The sequence below is a fragment of the Coregonus clupeaformis genome, chromosome 27 (genome assembly GCF_020615455.1).
Source record: "Coregonus clupeaformis isolate EN_2021a chromosome 27, ASM2061545v1, whole genome shotgun sequence".
Lineage (NCBI taxonomy): Eukaryota > Metazoa > Chordata > Actinopteri > Salmoniformes > Salmonidae > Coregonus > Coregonus clupeaformis.
The window spans coordinates 1007277-1025984 of NC_059218.1; the positions used below are offsets into that span (position 1 = coordinate 1007277).

Here is an 18708-nt window from a genome sequence, read left to right on the forward strand (position 1 = left end):
AGCCTGACAAACAATTCATTTTCCATTGCAATTAATCACTAGTCTGGCTAACAGCTAACTCTTGAAGTCCTACTGACTTCAGAGTCTGGAATGGCTCTTTGATGTTGTCGGCACAATGTGTCGATAATGAAGGGGGCTGTGCTTTTACTGGTTGGCTCTCCTCTGTGTCTTTCTCACTAAAACACCCACAGCCACATACAGCCCCTGAGCGCCGCCCCCTTCTATTACAATGGATGGATTTTCAAATCCAAACAATGTGGTCTCAACCCAGAGGGGAAAAAAAACATTTGAGAGAACCAATCAAACCCTGTTGCACAATTTATTAGCGAATATTGCATTAACAAACAGCCTCCTTTTAAGACCAGTGTGGTCACATCTCTCCCTGCGCTGTGAGTCACGTGGTTCGAGTCAGCCAGGCTAGTTAATTACAACAAACAGAATCAAATTCAAGTCTAATGTTTTAGTAAAAAAAGCCTGGAGTATCCAGCAGACGCGGATAATCTCGGACTATCTCGACTGTCATGGCCCCATTCTGTTCAGACTATAGTCGAGTCGTCCAAAAGCAAGAGCTTTTCCTGGTCCATCTCTTCCGCTGCAAAAGAGAGGGTCAAAAGTAAAGGGGGTACCTAATCAGTTGCACATCTGAATGCATTAAACCGAAATGTGTCTTCCGAATTTAACCCAACCCCTCTGAATCAGAGAGGTGCGGGGGGCTGCTTTAATTGACATCCACGTCGTCGGCACCCGGGGAGCATTTGTTGTTGGGGGTTAACTGCCTTGCTCAAGGGCAGAATGGCAGATCTTTCCATCTTGCTGGCTTGGGGATTCATACTAGAGACTTATCAGTTACGGGCTCAACGCTCTTAACCGCTAGGTTTAACCACTAGGGGATTTTAAGGGATAGTTTCACCCACATTTCTAAATAAATACTTTGAGGGAAGGGTTGATAAGCCAGGTCAAATCATTGAATAAAGGAAATGGAGTGAGGAAAGATCAAAATGAATAGGGGCGGCAGTAGCTTCGAGGTTAGAAAGGCAGGCGGATATTCGAACCCCCGAGCTGCCTGCGGGGAAATCTACAGGGAGTGATCTGTCAGCCAGAGGGTTACCAGCTACAATATCTCTGTATACTACCTACTGCTGTTGTGCCCATGAGCTGCTCCCAGCCTGTGATATGTGTGTTGTGTGTCAGGTTGGTCAATGTGATAGAATATCTGTGCAAATGAAGGCCAGACTATCTATGGTAGCTGTGCATGTAATGTATCTAGACCGAAAGTATGAGATAAGCCTGCCAAATTGCTTGGTTAAATTAACCCAGATGTAGAATAAGTAAAATCTAGCTATGGCAACTTAGCTAGCCAGCTAACTTAGCTAACATTAGCTAACAAGTGAAACAGTGTCCGAGACAGTCCAGAAGAAGTGTCAGTTTTAGCTAGCTACCGTTACAGACACTGACATAGTTAGCTAGCGAAATGTCGACAAAAACCGTACATTTAGTTATATTCCACGTCAACACTTCAGTAAGCTAGTGTCCCAAGGACTGGAATATGTTCCGGGATTCATCCAATGGCATTAGGGGTTTATACCACCTCAATCCGGACGTTTATAAGAAATCCCGCTATGCCTTCAGACGAACCATCAAACAGGCAAAGCATCAATACAGGACTAAGATTGAATCCTACTACACCGGCTCTGACACTCGTCGGATGTGGCAGGGCTTGCAAACTATTACAGACTACAAAGTGAAACCCAGCCGCGAGCTGCCCAGTAATGTGAGCCTACCAGACGAGCTAAATGCCTTTTATGCTCGCTTCGAGGCAAGCAACGCTGAAGCATGCATGAGAGCGGCAGCTGTTCCGGACGACTGTGTGATCACGCTCTCCATAGCCGATGTGAGCAAGACCTTTTAACAGGTCAACATTCACAAGGCCGCGGGGCCAGACAGATTACCAGCACGTGTACTCAGAGCATGCGCGGACCAACTGGCAAGTGTCTTCACTGACATTTTCAACCTCTCCATGACCGAGTCTGTAATACCTACATGTTTCAAGCAGACGACCATAGTCCCTGTGCCCAAGAAAGTGAAGGTAACATGCCTAAATGACTACTACCCCGTAGCACTCACGTCGATAGCCATGAAGTGCTTTGAAAGGCTGGTCATGGCTCACATCAACACCATCATCCGGAAACACTAGACCCACTCCAATTCGCATACCGCCACAACAGATCCACAGATGACGCAATCTCAATCGCACTCCACACTGCCTTTTCCCACCTGGACAAAAGAAACACCTATGTGAGAATGCTGTTCATTGACTACAGCTCAGGGTTCAACACCATAGTGCCCACAAAGCTCATCACTAAGCTAAGGACCCTAGGACTAAACACCTCCCTCTGCAACTGGATCCTGGACTTCCTGATGGGCCGCCTCCAGGTGGTAAGGGTAGGCAACAACACATCTGCTACTCTGATCCTCAACACGGGGGCCCCCAAGGGTGTGTGCTTAGTCCCCTCCTGTACTGCCTGTTCACCCATGACTGCGTGGCCAAGCACGACTCCAACACCATCATTAAGTTTGCTGACGACACAACAGTGGTAGGCCTGATCACCGACAACGATGAGACAGCCTATAGGGAGGAGGTCAGAGACCTGACAGTGTGGTGCCAGGACACAACCTCTCCCTCAACGTGAGCAAGACAAAAGAGCTGATCGTGGACTACAGGAAAAGGAGGGCCGAACACGCCCCCATTCACATCGACAGGGCTGTAGTGGAGCGCGTCGAGAGTTTCAAGTTCCTTGGTGTCCACATCACCAACAAACTATCATGGTCCAAACACACCAAGACAGTTGTGAAGAGGGCATGACAACACCTATTCCTCCTCAGGAGACTTGGCATGGGTCCCCAGATCCTCAAAAAGTTCTACAGCTGCACCATCGAGAGCATCCTGACCGGTTGCATCACCACCTGGTATGGCAACTGCTCGGCATCTGACCTTAAGGCGCTACAGAAGGTGGTGCGTACAGCCCAGTACATCACTGGGGCCAAGCTTCCTGCCATCCAGGACCTAAATACTAGGCAGTGTCAGAGGAAGGCCCAAAAAATTGTCAAGGACTCCAGTCACCCAAGTCATAGACTGTTCTCTCTGCTACCGCATGGCAAGCGGTACCGGATCGCTATTTCTAGGACCAAAAGGCTCCTTAACAGCTTCTACCCCCAAGCCATATGACTGTTGAACAATTAATCAAATAGCCACCCAGACTATTTACATTGACGCCCCCCCCACCCCCCACCCCCCCGCACGCTGCTGCTACTCACTGTTTACATGTACAAATTACATAACATTTTTTTACATTTTAAAATTACCTCGACTAACCTGTACCACCGCACATTGACTCGGTATCTGTACCCCCTGTATATAGCCTCGATATTGTTATTTTATTGCGTTACTTTTTTTTTTTTTTTTTCTACTGCATTGTTGGTTAAGGGCTTGTAAGTAAGCATTTCACTGTAAGGTCTACACCTGTTGTATTCGGCGCATGTGACAAATAACATTTGATTTGATTTGATGTTGTCAACAGAAGAGTTAGTGAAGTAGGTTACTGCCAAGATTGCTAGTTGCAGCAAGTTGCCTGTGTGTTACAGGCAACATTTTGTAAGTCAGTTATTGTCAGTTATGTATAGCCTACGCTCCAGAATATGATGTGATTCGATGAGATCACTGACATTTTGCCAAGGCAGAGAGGAGTGGCGAACACCGGACAGCAGTGGCTTAGTGCCAAATGTCATTACACTTTTTGGTGTTTTGTGTAACAGTCTCTTTCCATTCACCACTGTTTGGAGGCTGGAAATGTGTTGCTAGTGGATGAATGCGCGGGTAGCCTAGTAAAGGAGCCCTTTAAAGTGTTTGTTTGACAATCAGATAAAAACATTATGACTAGTTGTATTTATGCCACAATAAAAGGTAATAAAAAGTTAAATGACATACAGTATCTTTACAAGGCCCACAGAGATCCTATTGAATTAATATGGATTTTATTTGTAATTCTATGACTAGGCCCATAAAATGTTTTGGTGCACATGCAAGCGCGTGCACACATACAGTGAGGGAAAAAAGTATTTGATCCCCTGCTGATTTTGTACGTTTGCCCACTGACAAAGAAATTATCAGTCTATAATTTTAATGGTAGGTTTATTTGAACAGTGAGAGACAGAATAACAACAAAAAAATCCAGAAAAACGCATGTCAAAAATGTTATAAATTGATTTGCATTTTAATGAGGGAAATAAGTATTTGACCCCCTCTCAATCAGAAAGATTTCTGGCTCCCAGGTATCTTTTATACAGGTCACGAGCTGAGATTAGGAGCACACTCTTAAAGGGAGTGCTCCTAATCTCAATTTGTTAACTGTATAAAAGACACCTGTCCACAGAAGCAATCAATCAATCAGATTCCAAACTCTCCACCATGGCCAAGACCAAAGAGCTCTCCAAGGATGTCAGGGACAAGATTGTAGACCTACACAAGGCTGAAATGGGCTACAAGACCATCGCCAGGCAGCTTGGTGAGAAGGTGACAACAGTTGATGTGATTATTCGCAAATGGAAGAAACAGAAAAGACCTGTCAATCTCCCTCGGCCTGGGGCGTCATGCAAGATCTCACCTCGTGGAGTTGCAATAATCATGAGAACGGTGATACTTTTTTCCCTCACTGTAGGAGGTCCCGTACCAGGCAGAAATTGTATCTATTTTCACCCATGCTCTATGTCAAGTGTCCTTGAGCACTGCTAGTTTTAAATTAATGTTACTTTTGAGGAGATCATTTGACAATTATTTACTTGATTCTGTGCAGCTTTAAGTGAAGTGCAGAAATGCATTCTTGCCAATAAGTCTGTGGCCATATATCTTTCAAACTCACAGATCTGGTGGTGTAGCTGCACTGTAGCAGGACATTACCAGTTGCCTGTTGAGGTTATGAGTTCAAATTCCATTTAATGCTGAGTCCTGAGAGTTGTCACAGTACTAGATTCTTGACATATTTATATACTAGATTCTTGACATAGCTCTAATATATCTACTGCTGTACATATCACTCTTAGTATATATTGTGTTAATTGCATTTGGATTACTGTTACATTGCTATTTGGTTGTTAATTGGATTCATTGCGCCATTTCTTGATTTATTTTACATTTTATATTATTGTTTACTGTTTGACATTTTACTGCATTGTTAAGAGCTAGTAACATAAGCATTTCGCTGCACCCGCTACAACATCTACTAAACTGTGTAGACTATGCAACCATTTATTGGTATTGATTAATGTACTGCATTGTTGAGGGAGCTAGCACATTAGCATTTCACTGCACCCTTTATACCTGCTGTAAACTGTGTATGTGACGAATACAATTTGATTCAATTTCTGATTTGACATGCGTTACTCGCCATGCATGTCTGTTTCTGTTTTCCCACCACCCACCCCAGCCTCCACTTGTTTGGGCTCTGCTTTTGTTTCGGTCAGGGGGATTGGTATAGCATACCTTGTTCACTGCCTGTAATTATTATTATCTTACATGATGTATGCTCTGGCAGTGAGATACCCTGGAGGAACAGAGCCTAATGCCAAGCACTGCATGTAATCTTCGAATAAATGGCTAACGAATACGCAGTGTTTCCTGTCTGAAAGAAAGGCTTCCCTTTTATAATTCCTTTGAAGGGCTGCTTCCTTTGAAGGGCTGGAGGATACTGTAATGTGTATGTCAGTAAGTCAGCCTTGAGAGTCAACTTGGATCAATCGAAATAGCCTTCACAGATTTGCAGCCTTCCACGGGGCTCTTTCGGTCCAGAGCGTTAAACAACAATTTACACATGGCATTAATATTTTCTGTCTGTTGTTTGTCTGTCTGTCTCAATTCATAACTACAACACAAAAGGTGACTGATCAATATGTTGGGCTCTGTCTTCCTTTTCCCACCTGGGGCCTCATTTATGAAATGTGTTTAGTTTTTTAAATGTTAATGTATGATCAGTTCTTAAAATGTGAGGAAACGCTATTCATACAATATTTATATACATGAATAATCATATATATAGATTTTGCATGAAATGTTGTGACATAAATGAAATGCATCTCTGTTAACGCAAATAAACTGCAGCCCCCACCAGCCTCAGCGCGTAGGGAGGCGTGGCTTGTGCAATATAAACACTGCAGTTCCACTCTTGAGCGCTCACAGTCGACTTCAAGACAGCATTATTTTTGTACCTGTTTTTGTACTTTAGGGTCATATTCTGTAGAGTGGCAAGGTCCTTCAACACTTGAGGTGTTGTTGTGAATTGGTTGACAGTCCGTATTTTTCTCGCCTTGTCTAGATCTGCAACGATCCAAGAAGCGCCCCGAACGAAAGCCAGTAAACTTGACATAGCCGATAGCTCTGCATGCATTGTTTCTAGATACATTTCAGTAGGGCTACAGTTTTATTGGTGAATAGTTAAACTGTGTCCATAACAATGAATAAATCTAAGTTAGCAATCGGACTTTTTGTCGCAGGTATTCTGACTGTAGTGTTTGGGACAATTATTGTATTCGTTGGACCAATCATCATTGACGAGCAAATAGTAAAGGTAAGTGACTGAGATTAAAGCTAAATATTGTAGCTTTTTCCTATAGTTTTATACTTCGGTTGTAGGCCTACGTCTAATGCAAAGGCATCGTTTTCTCCTCGTCAGTCACGACTAACGTATAGCGAAGTGCCTATAGTTAACCTGATTTATTACTCTTATTTCTATTTCTCGTGTTTTTTTTCTTTGTACTTGACTTTTTTTTATTTGTTTTATATTGCTATTGATTACTGCGTTGTTGGGAAAGGCATTTCACTGTAGGGCCCATCAATGCCTATACCTACCATGTGGTTACACAGTCTGAGATTAATGCCATACATTTGTTTGGAACATTTCCTAGTTCTCTACAAGCCAGAACGTTGAATAAAATTTCATTTGAATGTTCTCCACTGGTTGCGGTCGGTACTTTTGTGGGTGTGACTTTGAAAAAAACGATCCACAGGTAAGCATTATTAAAATGACTTTTCCAAACGCTGGTACTGCCGTTGAGATTTATCAACTGGCACATGTGCAAAACCATGTAGGCTCTCGGTGTAAAGTCCTTAAGTAAAAATACTTTAAAGTAGTTTTTTTGGGGTATCTGCACTTTAATATTTATATTTTACAACTTTTACTTCACTACATTCCTAAAGAAAATAATGTACTTTGTACTCCATACATTTTCCCTGACCCAAAAGTACTCGTTACATTTTTTAAATACTTAGCAGGACAGAAATTGTAAAATTCATGCATTTATCAGAGAACATCCCTGGTCATCCCTACTGCCTCTGATCTGGAGAACTCACTTAACACTCATGTGTCGTTTGTAAATGATGTTGGAGTGTGCACCTGGCTATCTGTACATTTGCTAATTATAAGGAATTTGAAATGATGTATACTTTAGTGTATTTTAGCAATTACATTTACTTTTGAAACTTAAGTAAATATAAAACCAAATACTTTTACTGAAGTGACACACTTTTACTTTAGTCACCTTAATAGAAAATATATTACATTTTACTCAAGTATGACAATTGGCAACTTTTTCCACTACTGTGTAGGCTAAATACCTGCAAGACTTCGGTTGGTATGTGTTGATGACTGTAGACTTATATCAGGGTTCCCCAAGGCGATTTTATTTGAAAACACCAGCAAATCAGCTCCAAGTGATTTTAATTTAGGAAATCTGTTCCAAAGTAGAACCACACATAATAGAGATGCATTACCAAAAGTATGTGGACACCTGCTCGTTGAACATCTCATTCCAAAATCATGGGCGTTAATATGGAGTTGCCCCCCCTTTTGCTGCTATAACAGCATCCACTCTTCTGGGAAGACTTTCCACTAGATGTTGGAACATTGCTGCGGGGACTTGCTTCCATTCAGACACGAGCATTAGTAAGGTCAGGCATTGATGTTGGGCGATTAGGCCTGGCCCGCAGTCTGCGTTCAAATGTATCCCAAAGGTGTTCGATGGGGTTGAGGTCAGGGCTCTGTGCAGGCCAGTCAAGTTCTTCCACACCAATCTCGACAAACCATTTCTGTATGGACCTCGCTTTGTGCACAGAATTGTTATGAATGTAATTGTGCGCTGTAGCTTTTAAGATTTCCCTTCACTGGAACTAAGGGGCCTAGCCCGAACCAGGAAATACAGCCCCAGACCATTATTCCGCCTCCACTAAACTTTACAGTTGGCACTGGACATTGGGACAGGTAGCGTTCTTCTGGCATCCGTCAAACCCAGACTCGTCAGCTGGTGAAGCGTGATTAATCACTCCAGAGAACGTATTTCCACTGCTCCTGAGTCCAATGGTGGCGAGCTTTACAACACTCCAGCTGACGCTTGGCATTGCACATGGTGATCTTAAGCTTGTGTGCGGCTGCTCGGCCATGGAAACCCATTTCATGAAGCTCCCGACGAACAGTTCTTGTGCTGACGTTGCTTTCACAGGCAGGTTGGAACTCTGTAGTGAGTGTTGCAACCAAGGACAGATGATTTTTCAGCACTCCCTGGTCCCGTTCTGTGAGCTTGTGTGGCCTACCAATTCGTGGCTGAGACGTTGTTGCTCCTAGACGTTCCACTTCACAATAACAGCACTTACACTGACTTGTTGGAAAGGTGGCATCCTATGACGGTGCCACGTTGAAAGTCACGGAGCTCTTCAGAAAGGCCATTCTACTGCCAATGTTTGTGTTTTTTTGCCTGTGTATATGTTGTCAAAAAATTCTACCCACAAAAGGACGAAATCAGCAGACAACAGGTGGTTTACACTAGATAGCCAATTCTGACTGTGGCTGTGCTATCGTAAAAATGTATGACAATAAAATTTGTTTTTGTTTTTAAAGGTTCAATATAGTAATCTATACTGTATATTATTTGATATGTTCTTTATCGATTGGTTTTGCCCCACAACTTCCCCTAAATGTTAGGCTAGTTCTTTCTTGATCACGTGGCGCAGTGGTCTAAGGCACTGCATCGCAGTACTAGCTGTGCCAGATCCTGGTTCGAATCCAGGCTCTGTCGTAGCCGACTGCGACCGGGAGACCCATGGGGCGGCGCACAATTGGCCCAGGGTAGGTGAGGGAATGGCCGGCAGGGATGTAGCTCAGTTGGTAGAGCATGGCGTTTGCAACGCCAGGGTTGTGGGTTCCATTCCCACGGGGGGCCAGTATGAAAAATTAAATTAATGTATGCACTCACTTAACTGTAAGTCGCTCTGGATAAGAGCGTCTGCTAAATGACTAAAATGTAATGTACCTTTATGCAGTATTATGCATGATTTTCAGCTCTAAGTTCCTGGTTGATAAACCCAAGAGAAGATCGAAATGATATGACATCTTAAATGATTGATATGAACGTGCATATTGGAACCAGTGCTACGGTCAGATGACATGAAAATAGAGGTCTTTGGCCACGCAGACCAGTGGTGGGTTTGCCGTGGAAATAAGGATGCAGAAAGAAAATAACCCCATATCTACTGTAAAATATGGTGGTGGATCTGATGTTATGGGGCTATTTTGCTTCCACTGGTCTTGGGTCCCTTAAGGTCAACGGCATCATGAACTTTACCCAGTACCAGGACATTTTACCCAAAAACCTGGTTGCCTCTGCTAGGAGGCCAAAACTTGGTCGCAATTGGATCTTCCACCAAGACAATGGCTCCAAGCACACATTAACAAAACCCATAAATAAATGATTATCTGATCACAAAAATCAACATTTTGCTATGGCCATCAGTCTCTTGACTTAGTTGAACCCCATTAAAAACCTGTGGTTTGAATTGAAGAGGGCAGTCCATAAGCGCAGACAAAGGATTAAGGATCTGGGAAGATTATATATGGAGGAATGGTCCAAGATCCCTCCCAATGTAATCTCCAATTTCATAAAACATTTTAGAAAAAGGCTCAGTGCCATTATCCTCAAGGTGAGGTATTGAAAACGGGGTGGCAATTTACGTATGTGATTCGTATACAAATGTAAGCAAGGTTTGAAATGATGTTTTAGTCAAATATTATATCAGTTTGGGCTTCTTGCGGTCAATTTGTATTCTACAAATTTATTTGTAATTATTTTCCGGCCCCCTGACTATCCGCTCAATAAAATATATTGTTGTAATCGTCACTAGCTACCACAGCCACAATGTTATAAACCCCACCTATTTCTACAATTTATCTTAAATCTGACACGGGCCTCCCTACTAACCTTATGCCTAAGCCTAGCAAAAATATAAATGCAACATGCAACAATTTCACTGATTTTACAGTTCATTGAAGGAAATCAGTCAATTGAAATAAATAAATTAGGCCCTAATCTATGGATTTCAGGAGGGCATAGGAGCCAGGCCCAGCCAATTAGAATACGTTTTGCCCCACAAAAGAGCTTTATTACAGAAATAAATACTCATCAGTGTCACGACCGTCTATAAAGGGAGCAGACCAATACGCAGCGCGTTGAGTGAACATGATGACTTTAATTAAGAAAGCACGTAACTACAAAACAAAAGACGATAGTGAAGTCCAACAGTGACAAATACTGAACCTGGAACAAAAACCCACAAACACAAGGTGAAAACAGACCGTATAAATATGGCTCCCAATCAGAGACAACGAGCCAACAGCTGACACTCGTTACCTCTGATTGGGAGTCACTCAACCAAACAAAGAAATACCACACATAGAACCACCCAACCAAACAAAACACCACGAAACGAACACACCCTGGCTCAACACACAAAGTCCCGGAGCCAGAGCGTGACAGTACCCCCCCCTAAAGGCGCGGACTGCGACCGCGCCTCAATAAGGCTAAACAAGGGAGGGCTGGGTGGGCATACCTCTTCGGCGGTGGTTCTGGCTCTGGTCGTGGTCCCCACCCCACCATAGTCACTACCCGCTTCCGTAGCCTCCTCCACATGACCACCCCCCAACTAAACCCCACTGGATTAAGGGGCGGCACCGGACTAAAGGGCAGCACCGGACTAAGGGGCAGCACCGGACTAAGGGCCAGTACCGGACTAAGGGGCAGCACCAGGCTAAGGGACAGCACCGGACTCAATGGCGGATCCTGGCTGGCTGGCTCTGGCGGATCCTGGCTGGACGGCTCTGGCGGATCCTGGCTGGACGGCTCATGGCTGGCTGAAGGATCTGGCTGCTCATGGCTGGCTGACGGATCTGGCTGCTCATGGCTGGCTGACGGATCTGGCTGCTCATGGCTGGCCGACGGATCTGGCTGCTCATGGCTGGCGGAAGGCTCTGGCTGATCCTGTCTGGCGGAAGGCTCTGGCTGATCCTGTCTGGCGGAAGGCTCTGGCTGATCCTGTCTGGCGGACGGCTCTGGCTGATCCTGTCTGGCGGACGGCTCTGGCTGATCCTGTCTGGCGGAAGGCTCTGGCTGATCCTGTCTGGCGGAAGGCTCTGGCTGATCCTGTCTGGCGGAAGGCTCTGGCTCCTGGCAGACGGGCGGCTCATGCAGTGCTTGGCAGACGGACAGTTCAGACGGCGTTGGGCAGACGGGCAGTTCAGGCGCCGTTGGGCAGACGGGCAGTTCAAGCGCCGTTGGGCAGACGGGCAGTTCAGGCGCCCGTTGGGCAGACGGCAGACTCTGGCCGTCTGAGGCGCACCGTAGGCCTGGTGCGTGGTGCCGGAACTGGAGGTACCGGGCTGAGGACACGCATCTCAGGGCTAGTGCGGGAGAAGCAACAGGGCATGCTGGACCCTGGGAACGCACATAAGGCCTAGTGCGTGGTGCCGGAACTGGTGGTCCCAGGCTGAGGACACGCATCTCAGGGCTAGTGCGGGAGAAGGAACAGGCCGGACCGGGCTGGCGACGCGCACCGTAGGTTTGGTGCGAGTGGCAGGAACAGGCCGGGTCGGGCTGGCGACGCGCACCGTAGACTTGGTGCGGGTGGCAGGAACAGGCCGGACCGGGCTGGGGACGCGCACCGTCCGGTTTGGTGCGAGTGGCAGGAACAGGCCGGGTCGGGCTGGCGACGCGCACCGTAGGTTCTGTGCGTGGAGCAGGAACAGGCCGGGCTGGGCTGGCGACGCACACCGTAGGTTCTGTGCGTGGAGCAGGAACAGGCCGGGCTGGGCTGTCGACGCACACCATAGCCTTGGTGCGTTGAGCAGGAACAGGCCGGGTTGGGCTGGCGACGCACACCGTAGGTTCTGTGCGTGGAGCAGGAACAGGCCGGGCTGGGCTGGCGACGCACACCGTAGGTTCTGTGCGTGGAGCAGGAACAGGCCGGGCTGGGCTGGCGACGCACACCGTAGGTTCTGTGCGTGGAGCAGGAACAGGCCGGGCTGGGCTGGCGACGCATACCGTAGGTTCTGTGCGTGGAGCAGGAACCGGCCGGGCTGGACTGGCGACGCACACCGTAGGTTCTGTGCGTGGAGCAGGAACAGGCCGGGCTGGGCTGGCGACGCACACCGTAGGTTCTGTGCGTGGAGCAGGAACAGGCCGGGCTGGGCTGGCGACGCACACCGTAGGTTCTGTGCGTGGAGCAGGAACAGGCCGGGCTGGACTGGCGACGCACACCGTGGGCTTGATGCGTGGAGTAGGAACAGGCCGGTCCGTACTGGGAACACACACCACTGGCTTTAACTGGGGATCAGGAACGGGCCGGACCGGACTGGTAACACACCAGTCTCTCACGCCGTGCCGCAACAACTTCCCTTCCTCTACTCGCCAATGGCTCCCGTAATCCGATAGCCTTCTCTCCACGTCTCCCTGTGGCAGCCTCCTGCTGCCCAGCCGCCAAAGCCATGTGCCCCCCCAAAAACTTTTTTGGGGTTGCCTCTCGTCCTTCCAACGATGACCCTGCTGACGCCGTTGCTCCTCTCTCGCCAGGGCCTTGATCTTCCCCCAAGGTCCCTTGCCCCCGAGCATGTCCTCCCAGGACCACGATTTGCCCACCTGGGCCATCGCCAGCCTCTCGATCTCCTTACCAGGCGCCTCCTCCCATGTCCAGTCTCTTTGCTCCTGGACACGCTGCTTGGTCCTTTTATGGTGGGTTTTTCTGTCACGACCGTCTATAAAGGGAGCAGACCAATACGCAGCGCGTTGAGTGAACATGATGACTTTAATTAAGAAAGCACGTAACTACAAAACAAAAGACGATAGTGAAGTCCAACAGTGACAAATACTGAACCTGGAACAAAAACCCACAAACACAAGGTGAAAACAGACCGTATAAATATGGCTCCCAATCAGAGACAACGAGCCAACAGCTGACACTCGTTACCTCTGATTGGGAGTCACTCAACCAAACAAAGAAATACCACACATAGAACCACCCAACCAAACAAAACACCACGAAACGAACACACCCTGGCTCAACACACAAAGTCCCGGAGCCAGAGCGTGACAATCAGTTTCATCAGCTGTCCGGGTGGCTGGTCTCAGACAATCCCGCACGTGAAGAAGCCAAATGTGGACATCCTGGACTGACGTGGTTACACGTGGTCTGCGATTGTGAGGCCGGTTGGACTTACTGCTGAATTCTCAAACTGTTGGAGGCGGCTTATGATAGAAACATGAACATTCAAAATTCTGGTGGACGTTCTAGCAGTCAGCATGCCAATTGCACGCTCCCTCAACTTTAAACATCTGTGGCATTGTGTTGTGACAACTGCACATTTTTAGTGCCTTTTATTGTCCCAGCACAAGGTGCACCTGTGTAATGATCATGCTGTTTAATCAGCTTATTGATATGTCACACCTGTCAGGTGGATGGATTATCTTGGCAAATGGGAAATGCACACTAACAGGGATGGAAACAAATTTGTGCACAACATTTGAGAAATAAGCTTTTTGTGCATATGGAACATTTCTGGGACCAGCACTTTACATGTTGCGTTTTATATTTTTGTTCAGTATATTGTTTCCGATCCTGACATACAGAAGCCCCAGCCAGAAGGGAGCCCTGTGCAATGAATGTTTTACGTCACATAGTTTATAGGCCTACTGTACGTCTTGCTTTCCCAAGATGTCTCTCCTGTTTTTAAGGATGATTCTGCCAAAACCAATTCCCCCCTGGGGATAATGATACTTTCTACTGCTACTACTATCCTTTATTACAAACACTGGTTCAAATCACTCTGGTTGGCGCAGAGTACTGGCAACCACATAGTTATGGGTTTGGTTCCCACGTGGGATCACAAACGCTGAATACGAGTGTCAACTGCCAGTGATCCCATCCTGCAGAGAAGAACAAGCTGTCGTACTGCACACCTTGTATATTATTATGTGTATATGTTATGTATAATAATATGCCTTTTATCATTATTCTCTCAGAACTTAGTAATAGACCCTAAGAATGAGATGTCCTACACCATGTGGAAGGACATCCCTGTCCCCTTCTTCATGTCTGTTTACTTCTTCAACGTCCTCAACCCCACCGAATTCCTGGCGGGAGAGAAACCCATGGTGGAGCAGAGAGGACCCTATGTATACAGGTAGGCTTTCACACCTGACCTTTAACCCGTGACCTATATAACCTCTAACCCAGGGTTTCTTAAACTATGGGTCGAGACCCAAAGTGGGCCCTGGGCGTGTGAGGCAGGCCACGAGATATGAGAATACATCTATATTCACACAATTTCGACTTAATTTGGCTTGTTGAAGGATGATTTGGGTCACGGGAGGACGGTCAATTTCTCATTTCGGTCTCGAATTGAAAAAGTTAAAAAAAGCTCTAACCCTTTTCTTAAATGAAATGTTTTGACATTTTAGTAATTTGGCATACACTCTTATCTAGAGCGACTTACAATAAGTGCAATTATCTTAAACTGGCTAGGTGAGACGACACATCACAGTCGTATGAAGTACATTTTCCCTCAGCAAAGTATTTATCAGCAAAGTCGGTGCTAGTAGGAAAAGATAAGTGCCTTTTTTTTAAAACCGATGACCTATGGTGGAGACAGAGGTCAGCCTGCAGGCGCCCGGCCCGCCACAAGGAGTTGCTAGAGCGCGATGAGCCAAGTAAAGCCCCCCGGCCAAACCCTCCCCTAACCCGGACTACGCTGGGCCAATTGTGCGCTGCACTATGGGAGTGCCTTAGACCACTGCGCCACTCGGGAGGCACGTGTCGTTTCTTTTTAATCCTGGCTTTGCAAAGTAGCCTATCCATAAAATATGTTTATGGTCTATTCATCAGAGTGCCTTGAATTAAATATATATGGCACATCCTAAAACATATACACACACACGCCTACCTGCATACTTAATTTCGCTTGTTCAAGTATCCATCCCCATCTCCAAAGAGCGCTTCTCATCTAGTTACCAAAGACTCGCTCCTCCAAACGTATTTAAATGATTCTGTCCTATAATACAGTATCAATGGTAGGCCTATGCATCTTTTGCTTATTGAGGATAAGGAACAGGATGAGGAAAAGACCATCAACAGAACTTGGGGGGGTGCTGCATACTAACCAAAAACAGGGGAAATCACACAGGCACAGGGAGATGATCAAGTAAGGAAGTAGCTATACTGCACCAACCCGTTCTCACACGATTTTGTAAACCTGCATGTCAATCACAGATAAAGACAGTAGGTTACTTAAGACAGAAACGATATGAACCAAGCACAATTGTATCGATTTTATTTCCGTTTCTCTCGCACACTGCTCTTGATGGGATCACTGCTCTTTATTAAGCTTTATGTATATGTTTGTATACGTTTCTCTCGTAACCCCATTTTCAAATCAGGTGACCCCTAGTTTGGGAAACACTGCCCTAACCCTAAACTAGCATGTTGCTTAACCTTAACCCTTAGCTAGCATGTAACAATTTAACACCCCAAAACTGAACCTTAACCCCTAGCCTAGCTAAATGTAACTGAAAATTGGTTGACACAATTTAATTTAGAAAATCGTGTGGTAGTTTGTCTTTTTCACGATATTCTATGTTGGTGTGTTGACTGCACTGCTGTACGTTTGGAGAAGGGTGCAATTGCGGCCTGCAGTTTGGGGCAATCCTGCATCTGCAGGAACACCTCTTTATACGTCTATTGGTCCATTTTTAAGCTAGGACCCCGGTACACATGTGGGAGGCGGGGGCCCTCCAGTACAGTAGGTGGCGGTAATACACCATAACGTTTGATACAACCGCTGATAAACCCCACAGAAGAAGAGGCAGGGGCGACAACGCCAGTAGCTAGCTAGCTAGGAGAACGGTCGATGGTGTCCTTCGCCCCCGCCTGATTTGCAGGTTGTAGTTCAATAGTTCACAGGCAACCGTGCGAATGTTCTAGGTCAATGAGGCCATTTCATACCTCTGTCACTGAGTTTCAGGTTAATGGCTGTAGTTTAGTGCCAGCTGTGAGACCCAGAGCCCCGTGGGGCTAAATGCTCAGCAACCCAACAGGAGCTCCAACGAACAGTATTCTTCTCATCCTTTCACCCTAGGAGTGAGGGATGAGGAGGGCATTTCTCCATCATTCACCTGGGGGGGGGGTAGAGACTCAAACCCTATTCGAGGGGCTCCTCTCTCCTCCCTCTCGCTTTCTCTCTCACTGTCTCTTAGCCTCTGTCACCCCTGGGTCGTTCCATGTCATTTCAGCAAGCCATGACACCCACCATCTTAGGTTGTTCTGAAATTGTTTCTGGAGTTAGAAACAGATAAGATTAGCGTTCTTGAAATGTTTTTTTGTCAAAATATCATTTGATCTCTGGGACATTAAGCCAAATTGGTCATTTTAATTTAAAGGATTCATATAATATTCCATAAATATAGTACCTAACATCCAATTTGGACAGAGTATTGTTTCTTCGTCTTATGTAATGTTCTCAGTGAATTTGGTGATATTTAGTTTCCCGTTCAGAGAAATTAGTATTTGAAGTTGTTAGGTTTGTCACGTCCTACCAGGTTCTGACCATTTCAACAAAATGTTGCAGGAATACTAATTTTATCTGTTTTCTAACATAAACGATTTCAGAACAATCAGATGGTGGGTGTCAATCTTCTTTCTTGATCTTTTTGAGGTGGAATGACTATTGGATAATCTGTACCCCTTTCCGTATGGATCTTGCCTCTTTCACCCTATAACGTATCCAGTTTCTCTGTTCTAGGACTACACAATTGAATTTGCATCTGTGCAATATTCATATCACAAGCAGCACAGTTCCTCCTCCTCGCTGTTAGATTCACTATGTTTGCATGCTGTTCTGTTAGGTCAAATGCAGTCAACCAATTGTTCCAAACAAGAACGATGCTGCGTTCCACTTTGCTTCTTAATAGAAGTCATTCTATTTCTATGATTCAAACAATTCACCCAAATGTTTGGATTTATATCGCACCAAAAAATTTATATCGCAATATTTGGTTAAAAAAAAAAATCTACCTTTTTCCCCCATATCGTGCAGCCCTATCTTCCTTCTCGCTCGACCTTTCCTCCCTTTCTCTTTATCATTGAACAACTTATGTCTTCTTAGAATTTCTACCCTGTTTTCATCTCAGTAAGCTAATAGGAACCAGTGTCAGTGGAATGTCCTTCATTGTTAATAAGAGGACCTAAAAACTGAGATGCTCTACCCCTGCAAGTGAACTCTCTATCCCCTTTCTCTGTTTCCTCTGCTTCTCTTTTCCCTATCAGCTATTCATTCAGATCTCCAGTCATCTTAACTATTAGTAGTCTATAAACCCTTTATATGTAAATGGATAGACACTTTACAACATTATACTGTCAGTTGGAGGTTGACCTGGGTTTTGTGGTTGTGTGTTTCAGGAAGCGTATTCAGAAGCAGAACATCACGTTTCATCCCAACGATACAGTGTCATATCTTGAATACAGGAGCTACTTCTTTGAGCCCAGCATGTCAGTGGGCAATGAGTCAGATGTGGTCACCATCCCCAACATGCTGGTGTTGGTAAGACTGCACTGCTGAGTGTATATATATACACACACACACTTTTAATACGAACTGGACTCCCATCTCTTTGCCCCTCTCTCCCCTCTGTCTCCCAGGGTGCGGCGGTGATGATGGAGAACATGCCACTCGGAGTGCGTCTGTTGATCAGCACCACCTTTAAAGGTTTTAAGGAGGGACCATTCCTCACCAAGTCTGTAGGAGAGCTGATGTGGGGCTACGACAGCAAGCTGGTGGACTTCCTCAATAAATGGTTCCCTGGCATGCTGCCCTCCACCGGCAAGTTTGGCCTCTTCTCTGAGGTGAGTGAGCGGGTGGAGGAGATGAGAGCACAATGACCGGAAGTCTATAGGTACAGTAGCAAATGCTAGCGTACCTTTAGACTTCCAGTCATTGCACTAACGCTAGTTAGCATTGGCTCGCAAAATTACCTCGTTCTTCCTTCACACTGCACGCAGAGACATTCAAACGGTATTCACTAGTTAATCTGACTCTGAGTATGTAGAAAAACAATTGCCAGGATCTCACAGTATCCCTTTAATGCTTGATCTAATTGAATTGAGGCCTCAGTCAGGCTTTGAAATTATGTAGTGCATGGGCAGTTTCCTCTTATGTAATTCACTGACAGACCTTAAAGATGCTGTATCTCCCGAGTGGCGCAGTGGTCTAAGGCACTGCATCGCAGTGCTAGCTGTGCCACTAGAGATCCTGGTTCGAATCCAGGCTCTGTCGTAGCCGGCCGCGACCGGGA

At 45.9% G+C, this 18708-nt stretch overlaps 1 protein-coding gene across 3 annotated transcripts in view; it reads left to right on the top strand.

Moving 5' to 3' along the window:
- The first annotated feature begins 6205 nt into the window (after positions 1–6205).
- Positions 6206–18708, top strand: part of LOC121541504 (scavenger receptor class B member 1) — a 32333-nt gene continuing 19830 nt past the window's right edge. For all 3 annotated transcript variants that reach the window (XM_041850571.2, XM_041850570.2, XM_041850572.2), the window contains exons 1-4: positions 6206–6617; positions 14386–14546; positions 17816–17957; positions 18056–18259. In XM_041850571.2, coding sequence (XP_041706505.2) covers positions 6504–6617; positions 14386–14546; positions 17816–17957; positions 18056–18259 — 621 coding nt within the window. In that variant the 5' untranslated portion in view covers positions 6206–6503. The remainder of the gene's footprint in view (positions 6618–14385; positions 14547–17815; positions 17958–18055; positions 18260–18708) is intronic.